The following is a 27,381-nucleotide window of genomic DNA, read 5'->3' as shown; positions in this document are numbered from 1 at the left end:
GCTCGGGACAGTGTTAGCACCTTCCGTATCGCCTTCGATATCCTCGGTGACTATCGCTGCGACAACAAAATCGCTGGCGGTCTCCCTTTCCCGGTACCTCTTGAGCAAATTGGCATGGTACAATTTCTCTTTCGTCGGTAGCTGTATCCGGTAGGTTTGACCTCCGACCTTCTTGGTGACGACGTATGGACCCCTCCAGGAAACTTGCAACTTGTTGTGTTCCTGGGGCAACAACAACAACACTTTGTCCCCTACCTCAAACTGACGTGGTTTTGCGCGCTTATTGTAATTTTTCGCCTGTTGCGCCTTAGCTCGTTTGAGGTTTTCTTGCGCGAGAGAACAAACCTCTTCCAGTTTGTTGCGCAAGTCCGCGACGTATTGGTAGGTAGTGCGTACTTCCTCTACAGCGTGGTCGTCTGTCCACAGCTGTCTCAGTACGGCGATTGGGCCGCGTACGGTTCTCCCGTACAAGAGTTCAAAGGGAGAGAACCCCAAACTCGCTTGCGGTACTTCCCGGTATGCAAAAAGCATGGCCGGAATATACCGGTCCCAATCCCTGGGGCGGCCTTCGCACAATTTCTTGAGCGTGTTTTTCAAGGTCCCATTAAACCGTTCGACCAATCCGTTACATTGGGGGTGATACGGTGTAGTCGTGAGGTGTTTAATCGACATGAGGCGATTCACCTCCGCCATCACACGACTCATAAATTGTGTTCCTTGATCGGTCAAGATCTCGTCGGGCACTCCGACTCTTGACCAGATCGCAAACAGAGCTTCCGCGACGGTTTCCGTGTCAATGTTACGCAACGCAACGGCCTCCGGATAGCGTGTAGCATAATCGACAACCGTTAAAATATATCGATTTCCGTGCGCAGACGCGGGTTTTATCGGTCCGATTAAATCCATGGCAACACGTCTAAATGGTTCATCGATAAGGGGCGTACTCCCCAAAGGGATGGGTCGCTGATCCGTTTTCGGTGCCATTCTCTGGCATTTGTCACAGGAGAGACAGAACCGTTTTACGTCTCCCTGGACCCCTGGCCAGTAAAACTCTTTTACAAGACGGTCACGCGTCTTAGCAATTCCCATGTGTCCACCCATGAGACTCTCGTGTGCAAGTTTCAGTACTTCGCAACGCTTTTCCTTTGGCACGACGACTTGCTTGAAGTGTTCGTTGTGTTTCCTGGCGTGGCGATACAAGATTCCCTTCTTGAAGACAAACTTCACCGCGCCGTTCGGAGTTTCCCTTTCTGTTCCCGCTTCTGCGTGTTTGTGCAACTGCGCCAGAGTTGCGTCCTCCTGTTGCAGCTTCCTTAACTCCGCTGGAATAACATTACTAACCGGTGTCGATGTAACTTGGATTGGCTTTTGTTTCGGCTGTCGACTCATGGCCCTGGTTTCAACAGCACTCACTGGCATAGGTGTGCAGGTTTCGGGGTTCGGCTGGGGTAACACGTAACGGCAACCCAATATGACGTCATGTGATAGCCCCTCCAAGCAAGCAGCTTCAATTTTCCCCTTCACGTATGGTGAATCGAGGTCAATGACAGCTACTGGTAATGAGTCACGCGCGCAGTTCGCGTACTGAACTTCTATTACCTCCCCTGTATAGTCCTCCGGCTTGACATATTTCTTGTCGACAAGCGCGGGGACGCTGCACCCAGTGTCATACAAGATGGTGGCGCCTTCACCATTGACAGTTGCGGCCGCAAGGTTGGCTGGGTTGCGACTCGCTTCCGGCACACCTTCCTTCTTAGCTACGACATTCACCTGGGTCTGCCTGCCCTTGGGACAGTCCCTGGCAAAATGCCCCAGGCGCTTGCAATTAAAACATGTCGGCGGCCCTCGCCGACTTGCAAGTCCTGGTTTCGTGGGTGAGGCCTGTCCAGGTCGATAGGCGGCAGCCCTACCTGTAGGTGCCCCTCCGACCTTCCCGTCGCCCTGACGGTTACGGACAGCCGGCTCAACCTCCCCCATACGACGCGACTCAGAGGGTCGGGGTCGGTCAGTAACCCCGGAACCTCCACTCTTCGAGTGCGCCTGCTCGTATCGCTCCGCCATGTTAGCGATCTCTTCGAGCGTCCGGTGTTCTCTTTCTGCTAAGAAAACTGTCAACTCGCGACGGTAAGTACCCAGGACATGTTCCTTGAGTATTACCTCGCGTAGCCCTTCGTACGTGCGTTCGACTTCGGCCATTTTCATCCACTTCTCAAATAAACCTCGAACACGGTTGTGGAATTGAGAGTGGGTCTCTGTTACCTTTTTCACCGAGTCCCGGAAAAGTTTCCGGTAAGTCTCGGCGGTCAGCCGATAATGGCAGAGAAGCGCCTTCTTGAGGGCAGTGTAGTCATCAGCCTCTTCTGCAGTTAAGCCGTGGTAGACTTCCCGAGCTGCACCTTGCAAAAATGCTGAGACATTAATGGCCCAGTGCTGTTCAGGGACCTGATGAGCGCGTGCGAGTTTCTCAAACTGGACGAGAAAATCGTCAATAGCCTCCTCCCTATCATTGAAGCGTGACATGTTGATCTGGACTATCCGGTGGTCGATGGAAAGTCGGCCGGTTGTTCCAGAGCTTGTACTGGCGTCGTCCCGTCCGTTGGTCCTAGCTTCAACTCTGACCTTTTCCATCTCCAGAGTGTGAGCGAGTCTGGCTAGCTCCAGCTCTTTCTGGGCGTCTCGGTCCGCTGCTATCTTGGCTAACTCTTGGTCCGCTGCTATCTTGGCTAACTCTTGGTCCGCTGCTATCTTGGCTAACTCTTGGTCCGCTGCTATCTTGGCTAGTTCTCTCTGGGCTTCTCTTTCCGCTGCTTTTTCGGCCTTCCATTCCTTGATCCTTTCTTCTATAAAGGTTGCCAGGCGATCTCCCTCGTATCCAAGATCTTCCGACCCCATGGCGCGGTATTCCTTTATCATTTGTCGTTCGGTAGCCATTATACTAATGTAAAGTGATACCTTGTCTCAAAATTCAAACAATATACAGATATTTGTAATACCAGTTTAAATACTTACCTGTCGACAACAACTAGTTTCGTTCAGGTAAGATATTTGTTCGATATCTGCTTCACACGTACTGCTATGAATGGAAGATCTACAAAGCCTGCACATATGACAATAAAAATACAAGATGAGAAAATCACAAAATTTCAAATACAAAGAATGGAAAATATCTCACACTGTTCACTAATACTTCTACCAATAACTTTAAGTCCCAAAATAATATATATGTCTAATTCATATCCCGGACGAAGCGCCCACTGTGTGGGTGTGTGGTGGTTGTCTAGGGGTGGGGTTCTTCTTATAGACTTTAACGAATTATGAGAAGTTCCCCTGGTCCTTATTCAGAAGGTTAATTCTGGACACTATATTATTTATTGACTAAATATATTTATGGCTACGAGCCCCCAGTCAGCAATGCCGACAGTTAAATTAAAAGAAATACAAAGATGAAATTTAAACAATAACAATTTAATAAATGAAATTTAAAAGAATTTAAAGTAATCAATGTCTCTCTTTCACCCAATGATCCCTTTGATCATCATTTGAGTTCACAGTGTGAGGAGATTTTTCCCTTCTTGAGTGCTACTCATCTAAATCTCTTCGTTCCCTTGTCTTTCTCTCCTTTCGTGATCTCCACTTCCGCTTCCTCTTCTATAATCCTTGTTCCTTGCCGTTATCTTGACTTCCGGTTCCTCTTCTAGTATCCGGAACCCTTGACGATATTCCTTGAGGTCACCCGAAATTCACTCGGTATCTCTCACCGTCACCCGAAATTCTCTGAACTTCTCTCGTCCCCCGAAATTCTCTGAAATTCTTTCGTCCCCCGAAAGCTTCCTGATCGAAGCTATTTCATGAATTTCCTAAATTCCGCCAATTTTTACGAATGGCTAACGGAGTGTGTGTCACTGCGACTCTTAAACACCAACTGACGAATTTCAGGCTTGTACAAGTCTTATTCCAGCTTCTCGAATCAAGTCCCACCTACAACGCATCCCGATTGGATGGCGACGGACTCTGGTCATTTGATCGAACTGTCAATCATAAAAATGTCAGTCTGTGTGTCCCCATGTACTGTCCAGCCTACCATTGTCGGCTTCCGGCTCTTTGAAGTTGTCTACGTCACGTGTTCCCATGTACAAAGATTCCCGCCAGATTTCCACTCAAGAGCTCAAACAAAGACTGGGTTACGTAAGAGGATTAGCCAACTTAGGCACTTGGAAAAACAAAGCTTACCTGGCTCCACTTACAGACTTATAAATACATGTATAATACAAGGGGTTGGGGTAAAACATCACACACCTTGACATAATAAAGTTAGAATTACTGGTACACCGCGAAGCTTTGGATTAAAAATTTAAGGATATGAAAATTTATGTTCTTTTCGCTGTTTTAGGGTGTGTGGGTGGGTTGGGGTTGAGAACAAAATTTAATGATAAAATACCTATCTGCCACTACTGCGAAGCTAACCTTTTCGGAACCTACATTACCCCGTATGGGTATAATAAAAATTCCATCCTCCCATTAGATGGGAAGTTCTAAAAAGTTGCAAACAAGTAGAACACAGACCTAGTCTGTTCCCTACGTCCGAGCCCTTGCATATTAATCATTCTTTCTCTCCAACGGCTCCGGTGGCCTAGTGGTTAGAGCGTCCGCCTCAGATGCCGGAGGTCGTGGGTTCGATCCCAGGTCGAATCATACCAAAGACTTACAAAACTGGTACTAACAGCTGCCTCGCTTAGCGCTCAGATGTAAGAGGTTAGTGTTAGGACTGGTCGGCCTGGTGTCAGAATAATGTGACTGGGTGGGATATCATGCTACATGTCTTCGGCATGATGTGCCAGTGCTAGACATCACTATAAATTGTCACACTGCAGACATCGTAGAGCGTTATGACTGAATTTTTTTTAAAAGCTATGTTAAAAATCCAAATCACACACACACACACACTTTCTCTCCAACACGTTACTTGTAGGATATCGAGGCCAGGTGGGAGTAGTTATGATTCAAGCATGAAAGTAGAGAATCTAGGAGCTGTTGTGCAGAAGATAGCCCCTGTGCTGCAGTAGAATGTCTCGCCTCTGAGACAATGTCTCGGGCTGGTCTACCAGCAGGTCGAGAAGATCGTTGAATCACGATCATGGGAGATTTCAAAATGAGCTGAGCAGTGAAGGTCTCGATTTGTTTTGTTTTTTAAAAATGACGGGGGAGGGGGGAATTCTGGAATCATCCATAAAGGTGGGAAGGCATAAGCGAACAGACGATCACACTTTAGGTCGAAAGCGTCCACTGCCCAAGCCCTCCGGTCTGGGGCCGGGAAATAAGTCCACCAAGTCTTCCCCCAAATACTCTTGACGGGAATGGGGGCGAGTCAAGCGTGAAGGTGGAAAATATATGGGCTGTTGTGCAGAAAAGGACCCCCGTGTGGTGAAAGAACATCGTTCCTCTTATAGTACAAGTCACATGGGTCATGTATGCGCATTTACTCATTTTAAATTAAATATAAATTGTTCTTTTAAAATTTCACTGATTTTCATTTTTTTAAATACAAAAATCTATTCAATCCTGATTATTGAAATGATCTGCATCTAAACTGCCACCAAGAACTTTCCAGACGAAATTTATCTATCGCTATAGACTTTTACAATGGTGGCTATGTACTAAACTTGGGTCAAAATAAGAGCGCGTCGAGTGGAATCGTCACACTCGAGATTAGGACGACTTTGTTTTGTCAATATGCGTGACATCACAGCGCGCGACATTCAATTAGGATTGATTTGGATTACACCGTTAGGTTCATTTCGTCCAAAAATGTCTAAGTACTTTAACACTGATTTTACCGTATCGGGGCGTCTAAATAATGACCTTCCAGAGGAATATGGATGTCTACGAATCCAAATGAAGCGAATACTTGCCACTTAAAGGTATGAAGAATCAAATTCAAAAAAGTGACACTCATTACTGAAATAATTGGTGTTAAATGCCTACATGACCTATGTGACTTGTACTTTAGGCTATGTTCTGGGCTGGTCTACGAACAGGTCGACGAGGTCTTTGAACTATGATTGTTCGAGTCGCCTAGGGGCAATCAATGTGAGCAGAGCAGTGGAGACAACGATGTTGTGGAGCACTTGTGGAATTATTACGAATGGTGACAATGCGTAAGCGAACATACAATCCTACTTCAGGCTGCAAGTCGTCCACTTGCCAGGTCCGTAGATCTGGAGAAACTTAATAGGGGCGCTTGTTATTTAGCATTGTCGCAAACCAACTCGGAAGGCAATCCCTTCAAAGTTTGCCGAACGAAGGAGGTTCCATGTGTGTTGTCTGAGGCAAGCAATGACCGAAGTGTTGTCTGAGACCATCAAAAAGCGATTGCTTACTTGGCAATCATATCCCAATGGTTTATGTGTAGTGTAAATTTTTCCTGGACAACGAACCATGAACTTTGAAGAACAAGACATTGCGGCTCCAATTGAGTGCCCCACTCCAAATTTGACGCGTCCACGAACAGACAAGAGTGGGGTTCGGACACGTGCATGCGGACGCCGGTTAGTAACCGGTTGTGATTACTTAATGGAGGAAAAATTAGGATGTGAAGGTACGCATCCTTTTTTTTTTTTTGGGGGGGGCCCCAGGATATCTGGAAGTATAAGGCCATAGACTGGTCGTTTAACACCCTCTCTAATTTACCCTTCAGTAGAAAGTAGTACATCTTTTATGAGATCTGACTGTTGGAACAAACTGCATGGTAGTTTTTGTATGAAGAGGGCGTTCTCATAACTGAAGCTGGTATAACAGAGCATCCACCCATCGTCCGTTATGCTGGACAAGGCGTCTCAAAAAAAGGCATGTCGAGCACCTATGGGAACTGTTGAGAAAGGGATGCATCACAAGAGGGCAAGCTAGTCAAGTGGGATGTCCCCCCCCCCCACAGGATCGATAGAAGGGCCTGCAAGCTCCATACATTGACCTTTCCGCCGACCAACGGGCGAAGGGACGGTTTAGATTGGGGTTGCTGCATCTTTTAATAAACTCTATCGGCAACCTCAGAAGCACGATCATCATGAACATACTTTCTTACAGTTTTTGACGGACTAAGATATGCGAGGGGCCAGTGTTTTTGGTCCTTCTGGTCATGAGTTACCACAGAGAGAATGATCCCTCTGAAGAGGGTCTAAGCCATCAGAAAAGCAGCCCAAAAAAGGTTCTTACAGTGCACCAGTAAGACACTGTACGTATCCGGAGCAACATCCCATTGCATGTGACAGAGATTCATCATTTAAAAGACTGAAGGATGCTGCCAAGAAAAGATTGGCACGCGAGGCTATGGAGACAAGGAGCCTAGCCTGAAATTCCAATGCTTCCAGCGTCTTAACTGGGAGGCAGGAGGGGGATAAACCCTTAACTCTGCATATCAAACTCTTTGCTCTTTCAAAAGCTTCAAGAAAGCTCGTGTGCTCATTCAAGTAAGCTCCCTAACAATAGCTGAATTGGGGGAGAAAAAGGAGATCTGGATGCGATTATATCCAAATGGGAGAGAACTCACTTGTCCTCTGAGCATGAGGGCTTTGGACAAAAATCTCTGGGTACAAGACAACTTTTTCTCCACTGTCAGTGTCAACGGATGGGAATAGGAAAGCAAGGACATGCTTTCTCAGCTTGTTTTATGTCAAACATATTACAGTTCTCTAAGAGTGACAGTGTTTTCATCCTGCTCTTGCTAATGGGAGGCAGATATTTGTGACCCCATGGGAAGAAGACTGCCTCCTTCCTTCCATTTATGTCTCTACTTTACATGTAGATAATGTCAGGCTGAAACCTGCAACAACCCTGCGATGAGACCAAGACTTTGACGTGAATGGTGGCATAACTGAGAAGGACAATTCACTTCTCTGATACAGATGTCCCCACATTCCATAGTGGTTAAGAAGTATTATAGGGAAGGGGAACGTTGGTTCAGTCCTCTTCCCTAGTCTTACACATGTATACTTACTCCCAGTACTCAATGGGTTTCATCAGAAGCCTGGCAAGACAGTCGACCTCGACTCAATCCCTGTCCCATACTGAAGGGGCTCTAATGACCTGTGCCCAGTCAAGTGACTCTGATCTGCAATGCAGGAGGACCCCTCCTTAGACCTTTATTTAACTGGATCATAGCTTTCTCCTTCCAGGACATGTTGAGCCTCCCATTGCCATCGCTAAACTATGGGCTGCAAGAGGATGCTGTTCCTCCTCTTACGTGTGTGTCTTGACTTGTTCTCTTCCTTCACTTTGCTGTGGGCTTGGAGAGGGCAGTGCTCTACTTCACGGGAGGGTGCAACCTGCTACCCACCTTAGTATTTCCTCTCTTGGAAAGGACTCTGCACCAAACCTTAACAGTCATGAATTGGGCTGAAACTGCTGCCTAGTGTACGTCTCCATAAAAGACTGACCCCATATGCTCCCTGGATCAAAGTGTGACCTTCACCACTGAAGAGATGGTCTTCTGATGAGACCCAAAGGACTTGAAGGAAACAACAAATGCCAGAAGAATTGTAAGATAGAATACTGCAACCAAATATGCAAGAAACTGACAGTATAACACTCCAGGCTATATGGAAAATCATATTAAGATGCCAGATAAGTGTTCTCGGCATTTTTTTTTTTTTTTTTTGTCTAGCACTGGGACATCATGCTGCAGACATGTATCATTATGTCCCAACCAGTCACATTATTCTGACACCAGGCTGACTGGTTCAGAAACATAAACCTATTAGTGTAATGCAAGCAGATATTTGCCATGTGAGTTATAACAAGGTTTTTTAAGCAGCAAGTGAATTTGAACTTCTATACAAAAACAAACAGAAACAGGATAAGTAGTACATTGCTATTTATAGAAAATGATCACACAAACATAAAACTTGAAAAACTATAAAACTAACACTGATAAACTTATGGTTTGCCAATTCAAGGTATAAATGAATGAAAATGTATTAAGCTAGTCTTTTAACTTACGTTCAATGATGCAGGTCGCCATTACTCGATTTCAATAAATGACTAATAAATGTTAATAACAATAGCCCAATAATAATTAAAATTAATAATATGCATGCTTTAGGACTAAAGTTAGACGTCAATGTATGCTGGCTGCAGCTAATACTGAAAGCCTAGATGAGGTAGGTTGTATTTAAGCAACAGTAACATTTCTCCTTCTCGCCAAGCAACGATCCACAACAATCAAAAAAAAAAAATCTGGTCTGCGTCACTAAACAGCTGCTCGCTCAGAATGCTTGAAGCTGGTGGAGACAAATAGCATCTAGCTAATTTGGCCAAGTAGGGAACTGAAACCTGTGAGCATTCCACCAGCCGTATATGTCTTCATCTTGTGGCAACAGAGGGCTGTCCAGATACAATTCAAGAATCATGTCAACGGCGTCATTCATGTGGGTTGTTTCTTGACAGTACGGACAGGTTCATCATAGGCCACAGAAAACAAATCCCAGAGACCCGACTTTATGGTCCAGTGGAATTTGTTCCAGTTTCAGTTTCTCTTTTTTCGGTCGGGGGTTCCTCCTCCTTGTCAGCTGACGCAACTATGATGCATTTTGCTCTAAGCCATTCTTTGGATCTGATCACAAGTAATTCTTTGCTGAATAGACGATGTTTGAATCGTGGATCTAAGATGGTGGTCAAGACAAGCCTCTTGTTGCTAAGCAACGTCAGCAAAGCGTGTGTTCAATGATGTCAACATATCACGGCACATTGTCTGAATACCTCAACTCGCTTTATGCCCTCGAGCCAGCAACATTCAGAGCATTTTCAGCATAGGAAGAATGACGGATACTGATGTTTGGCTTCCTTGGTAATGTCTGCGAATGGGCCTAACGTGTCCACAATATTGTTAATCAAGACATGCTGTTGGGCTGTTAGCCTAGGCAGGTCATAGAGAGTAGTCTAAGCCCCCAAGACTTGTTTTTTGTATATATATATCGAAACCAACATATTGTATGCAGAAGACATCCTGGACGAGTTTCTTATGGGCAACGCCAAATTTTTCCTCCTGCTCCTTGAGCTGCTGTTGTGCCAGAATAGAGTGCCAGAACTTGCCGACTATGGATCAAGAGATTGCCTAAACATCTTTGACAGCTCACTGTGACAGAATGCCACCACTGACAACGAGCTTCAGCGTGTGCAAAACAGCTGATGATGTTAAGTTCATCCAGACGCATTGCTTTAACCATGTTTACACCTCCGTCACGCAGAAGAATATGGATACGAGTTTTGGAAATGTTGTATTCCTCGCATAATTTGTCCAGTTTGCTTGCTAAATATTCTCCTGTGTGTGATTCATCGAGAGGCGTTGCTGCTAAAATCACCCGTTTCTGCTGAAAGTCTTCCGTCAGCCAGTGTGCTTTAAGACTCAACAAGACTACGCCAATGGGCGGGTCTGACCACGCATCAGAGGTCAAACTAAGATTGGGCAGAAACTATAAAAAAATTCAGTCACATTGCTACGATGTCTGCAGTGTGGCAGTTTATAGTGATGTCAAGCACTGGCACATCATGCCGCAGACATGTAGCATGATGTCCCACCCAATCACATTATCCTGACACCAAGCTGACCAATCCTAACACTAACCTTTTAATGCTGAGCGCCTAGTGAGGCAGCTGTAAGTACGATTTCTGTAAGTCTTTGGCAAGACTCGGCCAGGGATCGAACCCACGACCTCCTGCATCAAGGCAGACATTCTAACCACTAGGCCACTGGAGCAGTCAAAGTGGGCTGTATCGATGTGATTGTTGAATGTTATATGACTGAAAAATGATAGGAGAGGAATTTCGCTAAACTTAAAAACAATTTGCACCGAACCATCATTATGGGACAACCCATGGCAGATAGACTTGTTAAAGTGAGTGTTATGCATAAATAATTTATCCATTTCTTTTGTTTCTATACACTTGTATTAACTACTTATCCACATGGATTTAGCCAACTTGCTACACAAATTTTAACTGCAGATCCAAGCAAGTAGCATTTTTCATAGTTTTCTTTAATTTATGGCATGTAATATATAGATTGTTCTTTTTATGCTCAGATTACACTTTCTGCCACTTATATTAGTAACAAATTATGCTTATACCTCTCTTGGGGGCTTGGCATGTGCATAGGTATCAACTTGTACATTTTTTTTTTTCCTTTTTGTCAGTGTACGGCCATACAACCGTTTTTTCGTAAAAGAAATTAAAATTTAATTCTTTTCTTCTGCTTTTTTTGTTTTGTGTGCATCCAGGACTCTTGGCATAATTTTTTTTATAGAGAATTCAGTGAGTCTATGGTGGCCCAAAACAACCAATTGAATCATACTCAAAACCACGCTTTTCCTTTCATAATGAAATGAGTTTCATTCATGGTTGAACTCCAATGTGTGAAGATCTTGTTGTTTAACACTTGGAGATTAGACGCTCACTCGGATTTCTAATAGTGACTAACTACCTGTGTAGTAGGTGTGTTTTCTTATTTTATACATTATTATTTATACTTATTACTATCAAATCCATAAAGTTTGCATCAATTTTCATACTTTAAATAGTGTGGCAATCAAGCCCATGTAACTGTAATTTGTCAGACTTTTCTGTGTGGAGATAAAGCCAAATTATTAAAGGTTTTAACAATATACTAATTTCAAAAAAATACTCTACTGATTTTAGCACCGGCATTTTATCGTGCTGTTATAGTTTTGAGTTAAGTTTGTTAGGTAATGCAAACAGGAAGATGCATTGCCATAATGACGGATGTAGTACAGATACCGAGTTACTCAAAAATATGTAAAACTGCCAATTTATATCAAGTTTGTGACCAAAATGGGCACACCATATAGCAAATTCATAACTTTTCAAACACCAGATTCGCAATTTTACAATCAACTGCTTATGAGGTATAAACTTTCTGACTGCTACTTTGTCAATTTATTTCTAGATTTCAATTTTTGGAAAGCTCCTTGCGTAATATCTTTGGGTTTATGGGGGAAAATATAAATTTGTAACATATTTGTAATCGGGAGATCTTCCTCTATCATATGTCAAATCTATAAAAAAGTATTAAAAAATGTATTTCTCTCATCTAGTTGAAATATTCCATCCATCAAATGGCTGAGCCTAACTCAAAGAAATGCAAGCTTGAAGACACTGACTAAGGTTGTGGTAATTTCCAGGCTGATTAGATTAAAGTCTTCCCTGGCATTGTAGATGTATCCAAGTTAGGATCTCAACATGCTTTTTGTAAAATATGCAGTAAAGACATTAAAGCAGTGGTGTCAAGCATATATGATCTGGAGGAACACTTCAGGACAAAACTGCATGAAACAAATTTTGAAATGAAGAAGGGAGCATCCATCAAAAGCTTCTTTGCTTAGCCAAAGCAGGAAGATGATAGTGTTATAAGTAAAAAGAATGAAATAAAGTTTCAGAAATGTTAATAATTATGTACATGTAAATATGTGTCATAATAATTTGTGTATAGCATTTGTTGTTTTAAAACTTGATCTTACATAATGTATGAATACGTTTTTTCATGTACGGTTTTTTGTTGGTCTTTGTAAGGTTTTTATTGGTCTGGCATACAGGTTTTCATCTCAAAGGGTTGACACCTATGCATGTTTGAAGCTACAACAGTTCTGGTTCACATTTAATACAATTTCCCTTGGATCAGGTACCCGGTAGAAATTTTAAAAAATTTTGACATCTAGCACTTACATAGCTAGCTGAGCCAGCCTGAATAAATTGGGAAATTGTTCTTGATGGTTATTATGTAAAATTTTCCAATGCTTACAGCTTGAATAAATTGAGAAATTGTTCTTGATGGTTATTATGTACAATTTTCCAATGCTTACAGCTTGAATAAATTGGGAAATTGTTCTTGATGGTTATTATGTACAATTTTCCAATGCTTACAGCTTGAATAAATTGAGAAATTGTTCTTGATGGTTATTATGTACAATTTTCCAATGCGTACAGGTATTTATATTTTGGATACATCTGCTCCAAAATAAGATCTTTCATTAAAGTAAACTCTATAATTAGCGTTTTACTGATAATTATGCCATATTTCTTGGCAGTTCCATCATACTGTATTAGGGTTTGAAGTCCACCAATGTCATGGTCCGCTTGTTCAGACAGAGGTAATCTGATCAAATAAACATCTTTATTTAATTTTATTCTTATTTATTCAGTTATCTTAACCCTTAGCGTAGGGCTAAATAGTTTTGTAGTACACGATCCTGCAGGGTTTAATTCTACTTTTAAATTGCTTATAATTACGCTGGTATTTGGCCAGTTTACAGTTAAATACAAAGGAAAGGAGGGTTTGGGGATAACTGGCATGCCACCTATTTTGGTCCATCCAGCATGTACATCAGATTTGTCTTCAATGTCATTTTCGAGTTCAAAATCACTGACTGATAACTCCATTAACACTCTCCCAACTCCAATAATCTGATATACTTCACAACCTTAAAAATTACTGTAATAGTCATGTATTCAAGGTCATGACTAATTATATAATGCATATAAACTTCACTGTTTTATGAAAGTTAACTACAAACAGAGGTGGTATGGGAACTGAAATTTACCTGGAACAAATGTAAATGTTTCAAAGGATGAGTATTCAAAATATATACAGTATGGGTTTTACAGATTCACCGACAGGGCAAATATAACTAGATGTATATACATGGTCCCCCTCATGAACAGCCCCCCCTACCGACCAGCGGCCACCCACTCTTTATGGCCAGAATCACTTGGCACAGATGAGTTTATGTTCAGAAGTACCCATCAAGAGAGGCCACTCCTCTAAATTGACCAGCAAACAACATATTAGTGCAAAAATGTAAAATTTACCCCTCACAAGCAGCTACATTTTATTTTAATGTGTCCAGAACCAATATTTAATTACGGTAAGATAAGTAACTCGATTATCTTTTCCCGATGTCTATTTCTGGATGTCAGGTTTTCGTTACTGAAAGAAGTGTTGGCTAAAGTACATGTACCACTTAAGATATTATATCATGAATGCCGACATTTACAGGAAATGGGGTCAGCACTGTTTTGATAGATCTTTGGTTTTTACACAGCTGATTTCTTCTTTTCTAAATTAACGATTGTGACTGGACGTAATTGTCAAGATCATAACATGCTCAGACAGAAATGAGGTCAGCAATGTTTCAACTACGACTGGTCTTAATTGTCAAGATCAGAACATGGTCAGATAGGCTAAATATACATTTTGTGGATTAACACACAGAGAAATTAATCTTGAACAAAACAGGATACCAGACTAAGACCAAAAAGTCATGTGACAGTACATGTATCACTTCCTTTAGAACAAGGCATTTCGTTTACAAAAGTTCTGTCTGCAAAATTAAACTGCAGTTCTGCACAATTGGCAACATAGGAATATGTATGTGGGTGTAAATTTGGATTTTTAAAGTAGCTTTAACAATTTTTCAGTCATATCGCTATGATGTCTGCAGTGTGGCAGTTTACAGTGATATCTAGCATTGGGGCATCATGCCGCAGACATGTAGCACGATGTCCCACCCAGTCACATTATCCTGACATCAGGCCGACCAGTCCTAACACTGACCTCCTAATGCTGAGTGCCCAGCGAGGAAGCTGTTAGTACCATTTGTGTAAATCTTTGGTATGACTCGGCTGGGGATTGAACTCATGACCTCCCGCATCCGAGGCTGACGCTCTTACCACTAGGCCACCAGAGTGGTCAACATAGGAATAAAACGATGAAAAACTTTAACATATCATCATGTAAACTAAGAAATAATACTTTAAAAGAAAAAGTATAAGTTATTTGACTTGACAATGGAGAGAGTTCACCTGTCAAAAAATTTTGTTTGGTGGCTCAGATAAACAAAATCGTGAAAGATAAGGAGAATATTCTGTAGCAGTGGGAAAAGGTATAAATGGAAAGAGAATTATTTTAAATATGAAACAACGCATGTACCAAAATTTAAATAGCATTTTTGAATGGTTTTGTAATGCAGCTGCCAACAATAACCCACTCACATTTCACACCTAAGAATATGAACTATTAATTAATGTTACCTTGAAATAAGTCTGTTTTTAAGACAACAAGAACATTTTAATAATTAATGCTACTTTTAAATGAAGATATTAACTGCTTTAAGTTACAAGTAGCTTTCCTACTATATACACAGACACATCTCACAAATACAGTCCCCCTCAGGAAAGACCACTCATCTTATAAGGCCAATTTCCCCATGTAGAAGGGGTGGTCGTATAAGAGGGGGACCAATGTACAGATAAGCAGATTTAGGTTATTATACATCATGCTTGAAAGTTTATTACATACAATTTTGAAACATCTTATAAATACATATGAAACATCTTTATACACACAATGTACACATATACCTTTGAATGAAACTATTTCAATTTTCCCTGATGAAATAATTATTTTGGAGTAAAGATACATTTATAAATGGAACAAACATATATAAATAATGTTCTATAACCTGATTCTGACAAACAAAAAATAAACACTGTACCATAAAATGAGTCTGACAAAACACAAATACACAATGTTCTATAACCTGGCTCTGACAATTCAAAGACAAATACACAATGTTCTATAACCTGGCTCTGACAAAGTAAACACAAATATACAATGTTCTATAACCTGGCTCTGACAATTCAAACACAAATATACAATGTTCTATAACCTGGATCTGACAATTCAAACACAAATATACAATGTTCTATAACCTGGATCTGACAATTAAAACACAAATATACAATGTTCTATAACCTGGATCTGACAATTCAAACACAAATATACAACGTTCTATAACCTGGCTCTGACAAAACAAACACAAATATACAATGTTCTATAACCTGGCTCTGACACAAAACACAAAATAAACGATAGTTCTAAAGACCCAACACAAATAAATGAAACTCCATAACCTGGCTCTGACAAAACAAACACAAAATAAACGATAGTTCTAAAGACCCAACACAAATAAATGAAGCTCTATAACCTGGCTCTAACAAAACAAACACAAAATAAACGATAGTTCTAAAAACCCAACACAAATGAAGCTCTATAATCTGGCTCTGACAGTGCAAACACAAATACACAATGTTCTATAACCTGGATCTGACAATGCAAACACAAATACACAATGTTCTATAACCTGGCTCTAACAATTCAAACACAATACACAATGTTCTATAACCTGGCTATGACAATGCAAACACAAATACACAGTGTTGTAAAACCTGGATCTGACAATGCAAACACAAATACACATTGTTCTATAACCTGGATCTGACAATGTAAACACAAATACACAATGTTCTATAACCTGGATCTGACAAAAGAAATACAGTGTTGTATAACCTGGTTCTGAGAAGACAAAACACAAAAAGACAATGTTCTGAAAAAGAAAAAAAAAAAAAATCATGCATATTTTAAGTATGAAATATAGAGATTTATGGTAACACAGACATGCAAAACTACCATAAATATAAATGAACTAATTATGCAATAAGGCAGATAATCTAACTTTGAGAATAAATTACACACTGCATGTAGAATTTGTATTCTTTTGCAATTGGTTAAATAATACATCTTGCTGACAATCATTCTTGATCAAGATTTATATCTATATCAAAGCTTGTAAGAGTTCTTGGATTTCTAAATGGACTAAAAGTGATTAAATATGCTACTTTGTGAGAATGATTTCTGTGCCTCCAGTTTGGTGCGCTTAACTGCTGGCTGTCTGTTGATCTGAGATGGCTTCTTCTGTGCAGGTGGGGCTGGTTTCTGAAACATAAGAGGTCTTAAAGATAGATATCAATCAGTCTACAGATTTACATCTACAATTTACATGCAAAAGCCTTCATAATGTGATGATGATGATAATACAAAAATACTTTTAAGCCAGTGATGTCTGTAAAAGTAACTTAATTATGGTGCATTAATATATACTACCTACATGCATCAACAAGAAAGTTTTAGATGAACAGGGCCATAAGGGACCATCCATTTAGTACTAATGCAAAAATCTGGCAAAGTCTGACCCCTCCCCCATCCCTGTACACATGCATACTTTTTTACACCCCACCCCCTGAATTCTATGGAATGGCCTCTATTTAATCCATGCAGAAACAATAAAGGATTAATGATATTTACATGTTTAATAAAACCAATAGTCCATCGATGTTAAATGGCTGCATCAAAGAAATGAGCTGCGTAACTTTAAAATGTTTGTCTAGTGTCTGCTAAAATTCAAACGTCGAACAGGTTACGTATTAGACAAATTATTTCACACACACCCTGTTTCCTATGCATACATACATTATCAGTAGATCCCCCTCCTACACAAACATATGCATTTGGGCTAACCCCCCCTCCATGCATACATACTAAATGGATGGCCCCTAATGCCACCATTGCATAGCATCAGATTACCTTAAAACTCATCAAGGGAGGGAATCTTCAACAAATACATTTTCCTGATTTGGTAAAACAGTATGTGTAAATTAAAAATCACTTCCCTACTAAAATGAAGTCTTACAGAATTTCCAAAATTTACTGCTTAAATCTACTATGGGCTGTCCCAGTAAAACATCCTTGGCAGCCAAGGAAGGCACTTTCATTTCATTGTGGAGTAGTCACCCATGGATGCAATTCAGAATTTTGTATTATGAACTGAGTAATCAGAGCACCCTGGCATACATTTTTTAAAAAAAACAATTGCCTTCCTTGGGTGCCATGCATGCCTAATCAAAACTGGTAAAAGTAAGATTGTTTAAAAGTACCAAACTGCATTACCTCCCTTTATTTAGGTTCTATTTTTCTGTTATATGTGACATCAATCCAAAATGAGCAAGCCATCTATTACTACAGAGGTTAAGGGTCAAAACAGCAATTTCAAATAATGACTGTTGTACTGTGTGCATCACATAGTCACTACATGTTCTTAGAAACGGAAAAAGGCCAATTTCTTTCTTTCTTTTTTTTATTTCTAAAGGCAAGGCTTGGACATGTATGTCAAACCCATGATTAAAATCTTGCTCCAAAAATCTTTGATCTTTGACCCAATGTCAAAAGGTTGAGCAAGAATGTTGCATAATGAACTGTGTTAGCTTTATCAAAATTCATCCCATGTAAAAAGAAAATCCACAGGAAATGGAAGCCAATAGTGTCTGAACAAAATCCAGAGGAAACAGGTAAATAGTGAATGAACAAAAGGTATGGGCAATAGTGTTTGAACAAAATTCATGGGAAATAGATGTAAATAGTGTTTGAACAAAATCCACAGGAACAGAGGCAAACAGAGTTTGAACAAAATCCATAGGAAATAGTGTTTGAACAAAATTCATGGGAAATAGATGTAAATAGTGTTTGAACAAAATCCATAGGAACAGAGGCAAACAGAGTTTGAACAAAATCCATGGGAAATAGCGTTTGAACAAAATCCATGGGAAATAGCGTTTGAACAAAATCCATGGGAAACAGCGTTTGAACAAAATCCATGGGAAATAGTGTGATGAAATCCATAGGAACTAGAGGCAAATGGGGTATGAACAAAATCCAGGTAAACTAGAGGCAGATAGTGTATAAATCCGTCAAGGGGTTAAGGAAATAGTTCTCCATGTACCTATCAAATTTTAGCATCCTCTGGGGGACCTACTTGAAAATTTAAATGACCGTTTCAAATTTTAGGTCACCAAGTCCCAATAACTAGGTTGCCTTAGACATTGAAACCAACAATCCATTTAGTGGGGAAGTACTGGTAGAAGATTATAAAAACTGTTTGAGTTAAAGCAAATTAAAGTGTAATTATTAAAAATGTTATTTATAATAGTATTTCTACACCTATCTCACAGAACTGTCAATAATAATATTAATAATAATAATAATAATAATAATAAATAATAATAATAATAATAATAATGAAGACTTATGACTGCTTAATCACATATACACACACACACAAAACTACAATGAGCACATGACACTGGGATTACAAAGAAAGTATTATGAAAATATATATGGGTAAAGAAACGTTGCAAGGTCTTAAGTCTGTTAGTGCAGCTTCAGCCTCAAGTGAGCCATTAAAAGACTCTGCCTGCATTTCTCTAAACCAGCTCTCCAAATATTGCACGACTTCTCTTATGTCTATTCAGTTTATATCATGTACCACGATCAGAGCACACCTCCCCACTGCTCTGTACCCTACACTGGATATCCATTCAATCCAGAATCAAACATAAAATTTGTTCTCTGTGCTAAGTTTCACTGACGGACTCCAGTCCAACATACCTATCCAACCTCACCCATGTGTACACACCAGCAAGATACTTACGCTCCTCTTCTGAAATCGTATACTCATTATTCCCACTATGAAAAGAAAGTCATATGGACAATGTTCTTTTGCATACCAGGGCCCAGCAACGTGGAATGAATTGCCCACTGAACTTAGACACAAAGACATAGTGATCCCATTCAAGAGTGCTCTTAAAACTCACTTATTCTGACTGCAAGAACAAACTTAAAGACCTAATAATGTTCCCTACCATAAATATTTACAGCATGTTTTTATGTTTTCTAATTTCATGGTGTTTGTTTTCTGTAATCATATCATTATTATGTTGCTTATGTTATAGGTGTTGTCTAATGTTGTAAAGTGCTTAGAGCTTCTAAAGATTAGGTGCCATACAAAGTCCTCATCATTATTATTATTATTATATTTGAGACTATTAGTACATCAGGACATTTGTCTGGAACACTATTCTTTAGGACTTGTGACAGGACATTTAAAATTACTGGAGATTTCATTCACATTACTGTCTTTTTAATTTTCAATTTGTATTCTAGATAAACAAACTGTTGACTTTTACTTAAATTGTTGGTTTCACTTCCTTTCTGTTATATATTTTAAGACCAACAGTCATAACACCTCAAATTCACTTATAAACTGCCATAACCTATCATTTTTCTTCTGATGAACAAAACTTTAGCCACAACTGGTTGATAGTTGGACTCACATTCTACTGATATCAATATATTTGTTATTTTTTTCTCCATGTCTACACTGTTCCAAATCTGTGCCATTAACTATGGTTGATATCAATGGTCATGTATTAGACTGGTCATTTTAAATAGGCTACAAACCAGGCAAGTCACACTATAAAGATGGCAACTTCTTGTAAAAATTGGCAGAACTCATCTGCGGAATAAAATATATATATGTCTGTAAATATAATTAAAATTAGAAAATGCTGATATAAAACTTTACTTGCCATGTTATGATTGTCTGAGGTTGACCAATTTTTACATGCCTAGATAAATTGTAAGATGCAAATGGAACCACTGTAGTCACAATTTGGAGTTTTGACAAATCAAAAAATTACAACCTAAGACAAAGTTTCTACCACTGTGAACTTGATCCCAAGGCAAAAGGAGCGAATGTGAATGACACCAAATGAAATCGCCTTAGCTTCATAATTATTCATGCCAAGAATGAAAATCCATTGAGGTGCTTATGCTTTATAACTGGATTCTCTCCAAATAGGGTCAAGTGAACATGTCAAGGAAAGAATCGTCTCAGCTTAATAATTATTCATCCCAAGAATGAAAATCCATCGAGGTGCTTGTGTTTTATAACTGGATTCTCTCCAAATAGGGGCAAGTGAACATGTCAAGGAAAGAATCGTCTCAGCTTAATAATTATTCATCCCAAGAATGAAAATCCATTTAAGGGTTTAGAAACAAACAAAATATTTTAACAAAAATCTTGACATAAATTTTATATAACTGTGATCTTGACCACAAGTTCAGTGGCAAGCAAGCACGTTGTAGAATGATTTGCCTAAGTTTTATAATGATTTAAACCACACATGATGTGAATCTATCTGGAAATAAATGCAAATCAAAATCACAATCCTGAACCTAACACCCAATAAAATGTTGCTGCCATCTCTGTTGATAGGGATATAACTGTAAGGAGGCTTGTTCCGGTATTATGATTCAAGAAATTGTTAAAGCTATGTTAAAAATCCAAATCACACACATACACTGCTACAATAGGTCAAACTAAACCTTTTGGGATGAACGGTCTCTGATGCAAGAGCTAGAGAAATCATCCAAGATAGTGCTTGAGTTATCATCCTTTCCTACTCGCTCTTCTGTTCAGTTTCTTTTGCTTCAGGTACCACAACAAAAGATTGTATAGGTATCAATACAAAGCCTGTACAGGGTATCACTACAAAGCCTACACAGGTACCACTACAGAGCCTACACAGGTACCACAACAAAAGCCTGTATAGGTGCCAATACAAAGCCTGTACAGGGTATCGCTACAATGCCTAGGGTACCACTACAAAGCCTACACAGGTACCACAACAAAAGCCTGTATAGGTACCAATACAAAGCCTGTACAGGGAGGGTATCACTACAAAGCCTACACAGGTACCATTCCAAAGCCTGTGCAGGTACCACAACAAAAGCCTGTACAGGGAGGGTATCACTACAAAGCCTACACAGGTACCACTGCAAAGCCTGTGCAGGTACCACAACAAAAGCCTGTATAGGTACCAATACAAAGCCTGTACAGGGTATCACTACAATGCCTGAACAGAGGGTATCACTACAAAGCCTACACAGGTACCACTACAAAGCCTGTGCAGGTACCACAACAAAAGCCTGTATAGGTACCAATACAAAGCCTGTACAGGTACTACTACAAAGTCTGTACAGATGCCAGTACAAAGCCTGTACAGGGTCCTGTGGAGGTTCTTTGAATGAAATCTCTTCTTGACAATGAAAGCAGGAACCATCCCTTGTGAAACTGAGCCTTTGTGACAACAGTTCAGATAATCTGGATGTTGCCTGCTGTAGTGACAATTAGAAGGTTTTGTACGAGAGGTGAGACAAGGGTCCTCTTGACAAGTAAAGAAGTTTTCAGTCAAGACAAGTCAAAGTTTGCCAAGTCTGAGAAGTTTTGATCGAAAAGCTCCCTTCCATTTAAACATGTACAAGACTGTGCAATAGTGATAGGGGTTAACTTCACTCAAAAGAAAAAGTTAGCTACTTGTGTTACAGTGGACCTTAAGATAAGGACATGTTCCTTCTTACACCACCAGGAAAAAAGTTTCCACCTCTCTTCATATGCTTTCAAAGTGGTGGGCCTTCTTGCAAAAATGATTATGTCCATCACTTGTTCTGAGGATTCTCCACTCTGGTGCACAGGGTTTGGGTGGAACATCTGAATGCAGTTGCTAGAACAGGCAGGAGAATAAAAGATTTGTCTAGGAATCTCCGCTAATCTGACTAGATTTCTGATCCATGATGTGTCCTCAGGGGCAGGACCAAACGACACTTTGAATCCCTAGTTTCCTGCAAGATTCTGAATTCATATGGGATGGAAGAAAGACGCATGCTTCAAGATCATTCCAGTTCATGGGCAGAGCATCGACTGCCCAGGCTTTCTGATTTGTGACTGGAACCTTTGTGTTCGACCTGGTTGCAAAAAGGTCCATGAGTGGTTGATCCCAGTGGGCAGAGATTCAAGTGAATATCAAGGGATGAATGAATCATTTGGTTTGAATCAGCTGATTTTATAGAGAAAGAGAGGTGCTAGAAAATGCTAAGTCTGTCGGGGGTGAGCTGGACTTGGATGTGGAATCATCAATGATGGCATGACCTGATAAAATCCCAAACCAGGAAGTACAGGTCTGGGGACTTGGTTCTTCTTTGCCCAGACAATGTCCCCAGAGGCATTCACAATGGCTTTCATCTCCATTGCCAATTTCTCATGACAGCTAGAGGTGGGAACCCCAGCCTGCTATGCTGGTATTGGTGTAGACTGAAATTTCTTACAGTTGAACATGCAAGGGTATGCACACTGTAAGCTAAATGAGGTTATTCAATTCTCTGAGATGGGATTTTGTGTATCCTGAAACTGGGATGTCATGGTCCAGCAGCCAAAAAAGCTACTATCTCCCTGACAAAAGGAGAGTCACCAGTAAAGATTTCATGAACAGACAGTCCAGGAGACCCAAGAGGTTAAATAAGATTTGTTTAAAGAACTATGGATACCATTCAGATGGTCCCCAAGTGATACTTATTTTCTCATGTTTTGTCTGCAGCCCTTGGAAAATGCTCTCTCTTTTTGGAGATGGGATTGACCTGGTTTTCCAATAAGACTTGCCCTTGGGGTGATGCTCTACAGTTTCGCATTTTGCATAGGGTTAGAATTTTAAAGAAAAAGAATTTCCCCGGCTTTCCTCACTGGTCATACTGGCTATTTAAAAAAGACCTTGTATATCTTAGGTATAATTCAAAGAACCTTTAATTCCCTTTATTTTGGTGTATGATTGATGGGTGTAATATGGGTTATAGAGTATACAGCTTGGCCTTACTCCAGATGTGCACCTTTCAAAAAAGTGCTAGCTCCACTTGGTCATTTTCACTTCCTGAACTTCAGAGGTAATTTGTATAAAAAAAAAGAGTGATTAACCTTTTGTTTACATTTTCAATATTTGATAAGTCATTCATTGCACTTTCAGAAGCTGGTATTGTCTAGTCTGGCAAAATTCATTTTCCGTATTTTAATAGCTGCTATTGAAAGTGTACTTTAGACTAATTCAGGCTGATTTTTTAGCACAAGGGAGCAGACATTTTAGTTAGCAGTGTGCTTAGATCATGTACAATTTCCAAAAGTACAATATCCAAAGAAATATCATCCACATTACATTAATGTAGCATAGAGGTATGCCAACATTCTCTCTACTGTGCATGTTTTAAATGCAAACAACTTCACCTTACATACGTCACTCTCTCAAAAGTACATAATAACCCTCAAGATCAGATCTGAAGAAATTGGTTGTGATCTGAGAGTGGCTTGATGAAAATGGGATGTAGAGATGATAGCACTCTTTCCACAGATGCAGATTTACTGATGCTGCCATAGAAATGGCAAGTCAATGCCATGCTGCTCTGTTAAGTAATGCCCCTTCCACAAAACTGACTTCAGGACTGAACAGCAAGGTTTTTTGACAGAAGAATCCAGGCTGTGCACCAACTTCTTAAAGGTAGCCATAGATACTAAGTCGAGACTGGATCATACACAATTACATTACAAAATAATTTTTTGGCATCAAGGAAGGACTTAGACATTCCCAGGCCTAACATATTTCTGCTGACAGCAGGGGCCTCAGGGAGAAAAACAGGTTATGAGACTTGTTGAAAGACCTACTAAATTTCATGGTAGTCATTTTTGAGAAAATGTTTGTGAAGGCTTTTGTCTTGAAGCTACCTCTCAAAATAATGAGTAAATCAGCAACACTCCCATACCAAGGAAGTTGTCTGAACACTGGCTGGTTTTTCATGGCTAACAGATTGATGAATAAAAAAAGTCGAAAAACCTCATCAACCAGAAATGCTCCCAGGATTTTTAAAGGAGGGATTTCCCTCATTGTCTCAAAAATCAGGGGGGAGTAGAAAAAAAATTTGAGAGGGTGGAAATAGCCATACTTCATTATTTACATAATACTTCAATATCCATCTCTCAATCACTCTCTGGCATATCCCTTAATACTTTCCCAGCTCCTATAATCTGATATACTTTAAAAATATATTGCCTTCATCACCATGATCAGCCAGCATTTGCTGAACTAAATCGAATCTATAGATAAACAATGCTGGGAATTGGCCATTTTGGGTCTTCTCGATAGCTCATATTATAAACATGCATTTGTAAAACTCCCTTAATGCAAGGTTCAAACTTTGACACAATGCTTATTACAGGGCCCGATGTCCCTATCAAATTTAGATTAACAACCATTCATGTAAACTCAAAGAAACCAGATATGTCAACAGTTACGACAAAATACACATTGTGACAAGCACTTCAATAGTTTTACCATTTCTACAAGTACTTTTATAGTGAATGGCTGAATAAAGTTGTATACTGCATAGAGTACATTTTCATTTACGAGACTTGAAATTAATTTGCAGGAGTTCATGTGCATCACCGCTTTCCAAGTGCACAAATTCATAAAAAAATTTGCATGAATCATGCGAACGTGCACCCTGGGAGCATCTCTGCATCAAATGATGCTTGGAAGGCTGAGTCTCTCTGGACTGAAGTGCACCTACAAATCAGTCTGGTTCTCTGACCAACTCCACTAAATCTATCATAAAATGGATACAGATCATTTCTGGATAACTAGATTTGACTGCAATGATCATAGTTTCATACTTTCTGCTACTGTTCTGTCAGTCTGTAATTGAAGTGTCTTCACAGCAAGATTTAAGAGTCAAATCATGAGTTGGCACTGCTAAGTTTACTGTCTCAATGTGACACAATATTTGTTACTGTGACTTATTTTTCAATTTTTATCTATTTTGTGGTTTTTACCAATGATGAAGTTAAAGACCAACCAGTATTTCTATTGTGGAACCAATTTGAACTTCCTCCAAAATCCACTAATTTAAGTACCAACAAAAATGTCATTTTTCAATGTTGTGTGATTAAAATCAATACTGTTAATTCACTTTCTTTTCATGGGTAACAATTTTCATGCATTTCATTGTTGCTACAGACTACAAATTTGATGATCTAAATAACAATTATGCTCTTATAGACAAAATAGAACCACTTCTGAAATCCAAAAATGTAAGTAATGACAAAAATGTCATTACTGCCCAACCATAAAATAAATAAACGAATAAACAGTATTATAATAATATGATCTAGTCATACCTTGGTTTTCTGTTCCTCTTTATCTGAAGAAATGACCTGGAAGACAAAGTTTCTGGAGTTTTTGGGTCCAGCCAAAGGGTTGCTTGCTGGTTTAGTCATTTCTGCTATTTTGGCAAGAGACTGCTTGCTACGGCTCAGGAAAGATCCCTTCCTCTGATTCTGAAGATAAATCAGATTGCTATGTATGTATTTCAATTGAGTATTGTGCCATTCATGAATGTAGCTATAAATGTCAAATCTGATACTGATATGGCTGGAGAGAAAACTAATTTGATTTTAATTTGAGGACAATGTCAATTATTTTTACTCATTAATAAATCTGATAATATCTTTGAAGCGCAGATACTTTCATTTAAAGGCTCTCTGTCTATTTGCATGCAATGATGCAGGATTTGCAAGTTTTTGCAAAGTGAATCTCCAATGTTAGAAAATAAAACAATTAAAACCATCCAAATATAGTGAATTGACCCCCTTCCTCTCAGCTACAATGAGCTTCCTTCTGGATATAAATTTGGCTTCTCAGCATATTTTCTTCATTTATCGAATATGAAATGAACAGCGTCCATGATAACTTTTGTATCTACCTGGGCATTTCTCATCTAAAATTAAAATGGAGTGAAATAAAAAACAATTACTACAATAATGAGGTATTTTACAATTTAAAATAATAATTATTTCAAATTGAAAATTACCCAATGATTGTAACTTTATGTTCTCAAGCAAAATCAATTTCGTTTTGCTTGAGAAACATGTTTTATTTTTTAAAATGATTAAGTCTGACTTAACAAATTCATCAATTAATCTGAAAGAATACTTCTCACAGCTGATATTGATGAAGGACAGCTGATATTGATGAAGGACTATCCTTTGGCTAGAAATCCTAAGGATTCTTGAATTTTTCAATAGAATTTCAGGATTCACAGATTTTCTTCATTCTTTTTCCTGATATATTTAGCATTTGATATTATCTTAACTTTTGATGTTCTGCAAGAAATGAGCAAGCAAGCATCCTGTCAACTGCAACAATAAAAGTTTACCATACCTGTTTTCATGTCATGCATGTATCTTTACAGTTTATTCTATCATTAAAGTAAGTGGCACCAGACAATAAAACTAGACTGGATGTTTAAATCAGCTATTTGTTTACACAAATATAAGCATAGAAACATCAATCTTTTCAGTGAAAAGAAAATGCTTGTGTATAATATATGTGGTACACATACTAGAAGAAAAATCGGGGTATTTAATTCAGTGTTTGAGCTAAGTGAAATATGCAGATATGCTGCTTATCAGGGACACTGAATGAATGAATGACATTCACATCAGACTCAATTTATATAATTGTGTTTACAAGTTTCAAGACAATGCCACTATACTGCCATTCATCAGTATTTGGATGCATTTAAGGTAAATGCCCATTCATCAGTATTTGGATGCATTTAAGGTAAATGCCCATTCATCAGTATTTGGACGCATTTAAGGCAAATGTCCATTCATCAGTGTTTGGATGCATTTAAGGTAAATGCCCATTCATCAGTATTTGGATGCATTTAAGGTAACTGCCCATAAATTCTGAGTTTTTAAATAACAGATT

General features: G+C 39.3%; 1 protein-coding gene across 1 annotated transcript in view; it reads right to left on the bottom strand.

The window, feature by feature from the left end:
* Positions 1–15,343: 15,343 nt before the first annotated feature.
* The window catches only part of LOC149804441 (claspin-like), a 109,707-nt gene continuing 97,669 nt past the window's right edge, over positions 15,344–27,381 (bottom strand). The window contains exons 31-32 of the mRNA XM_089940436.1: positions 25,788–25,946; positions 15,344–16,837 (exon numbers count right to left, since the gene is read on the bottom strand). Of these exons, the coding sequence (XP_089796562.1) occupies positions 16,718–16,837; positions 25,788–25,946 (279 nt within the window). The 3' untranslated portion in view covers positions 15,344–16,717. The remainder of the gene's footprint in view (positions 16,838–25,787; positions 25,947–27,381) is intronic.

This window comes from Sinohyriopsis cumingii, chromosome 2, assembly GCF_028554795.1.
Source record: "Sinohyriopsis cumingii isolate HCF-2022 chromosome 2, ASM2855479v2, whole genome shotgun sequence".
Lineage (NCBI taxonomy): Eukaryota > Metazoa > Mollusca > Bivalvia > Unionida > Unionidae > Sinohyriopsis > Sinohyriopsis cumingii.
This window is presented reverse-complemented; position numbering and strand designations above follow the sequence as displayed.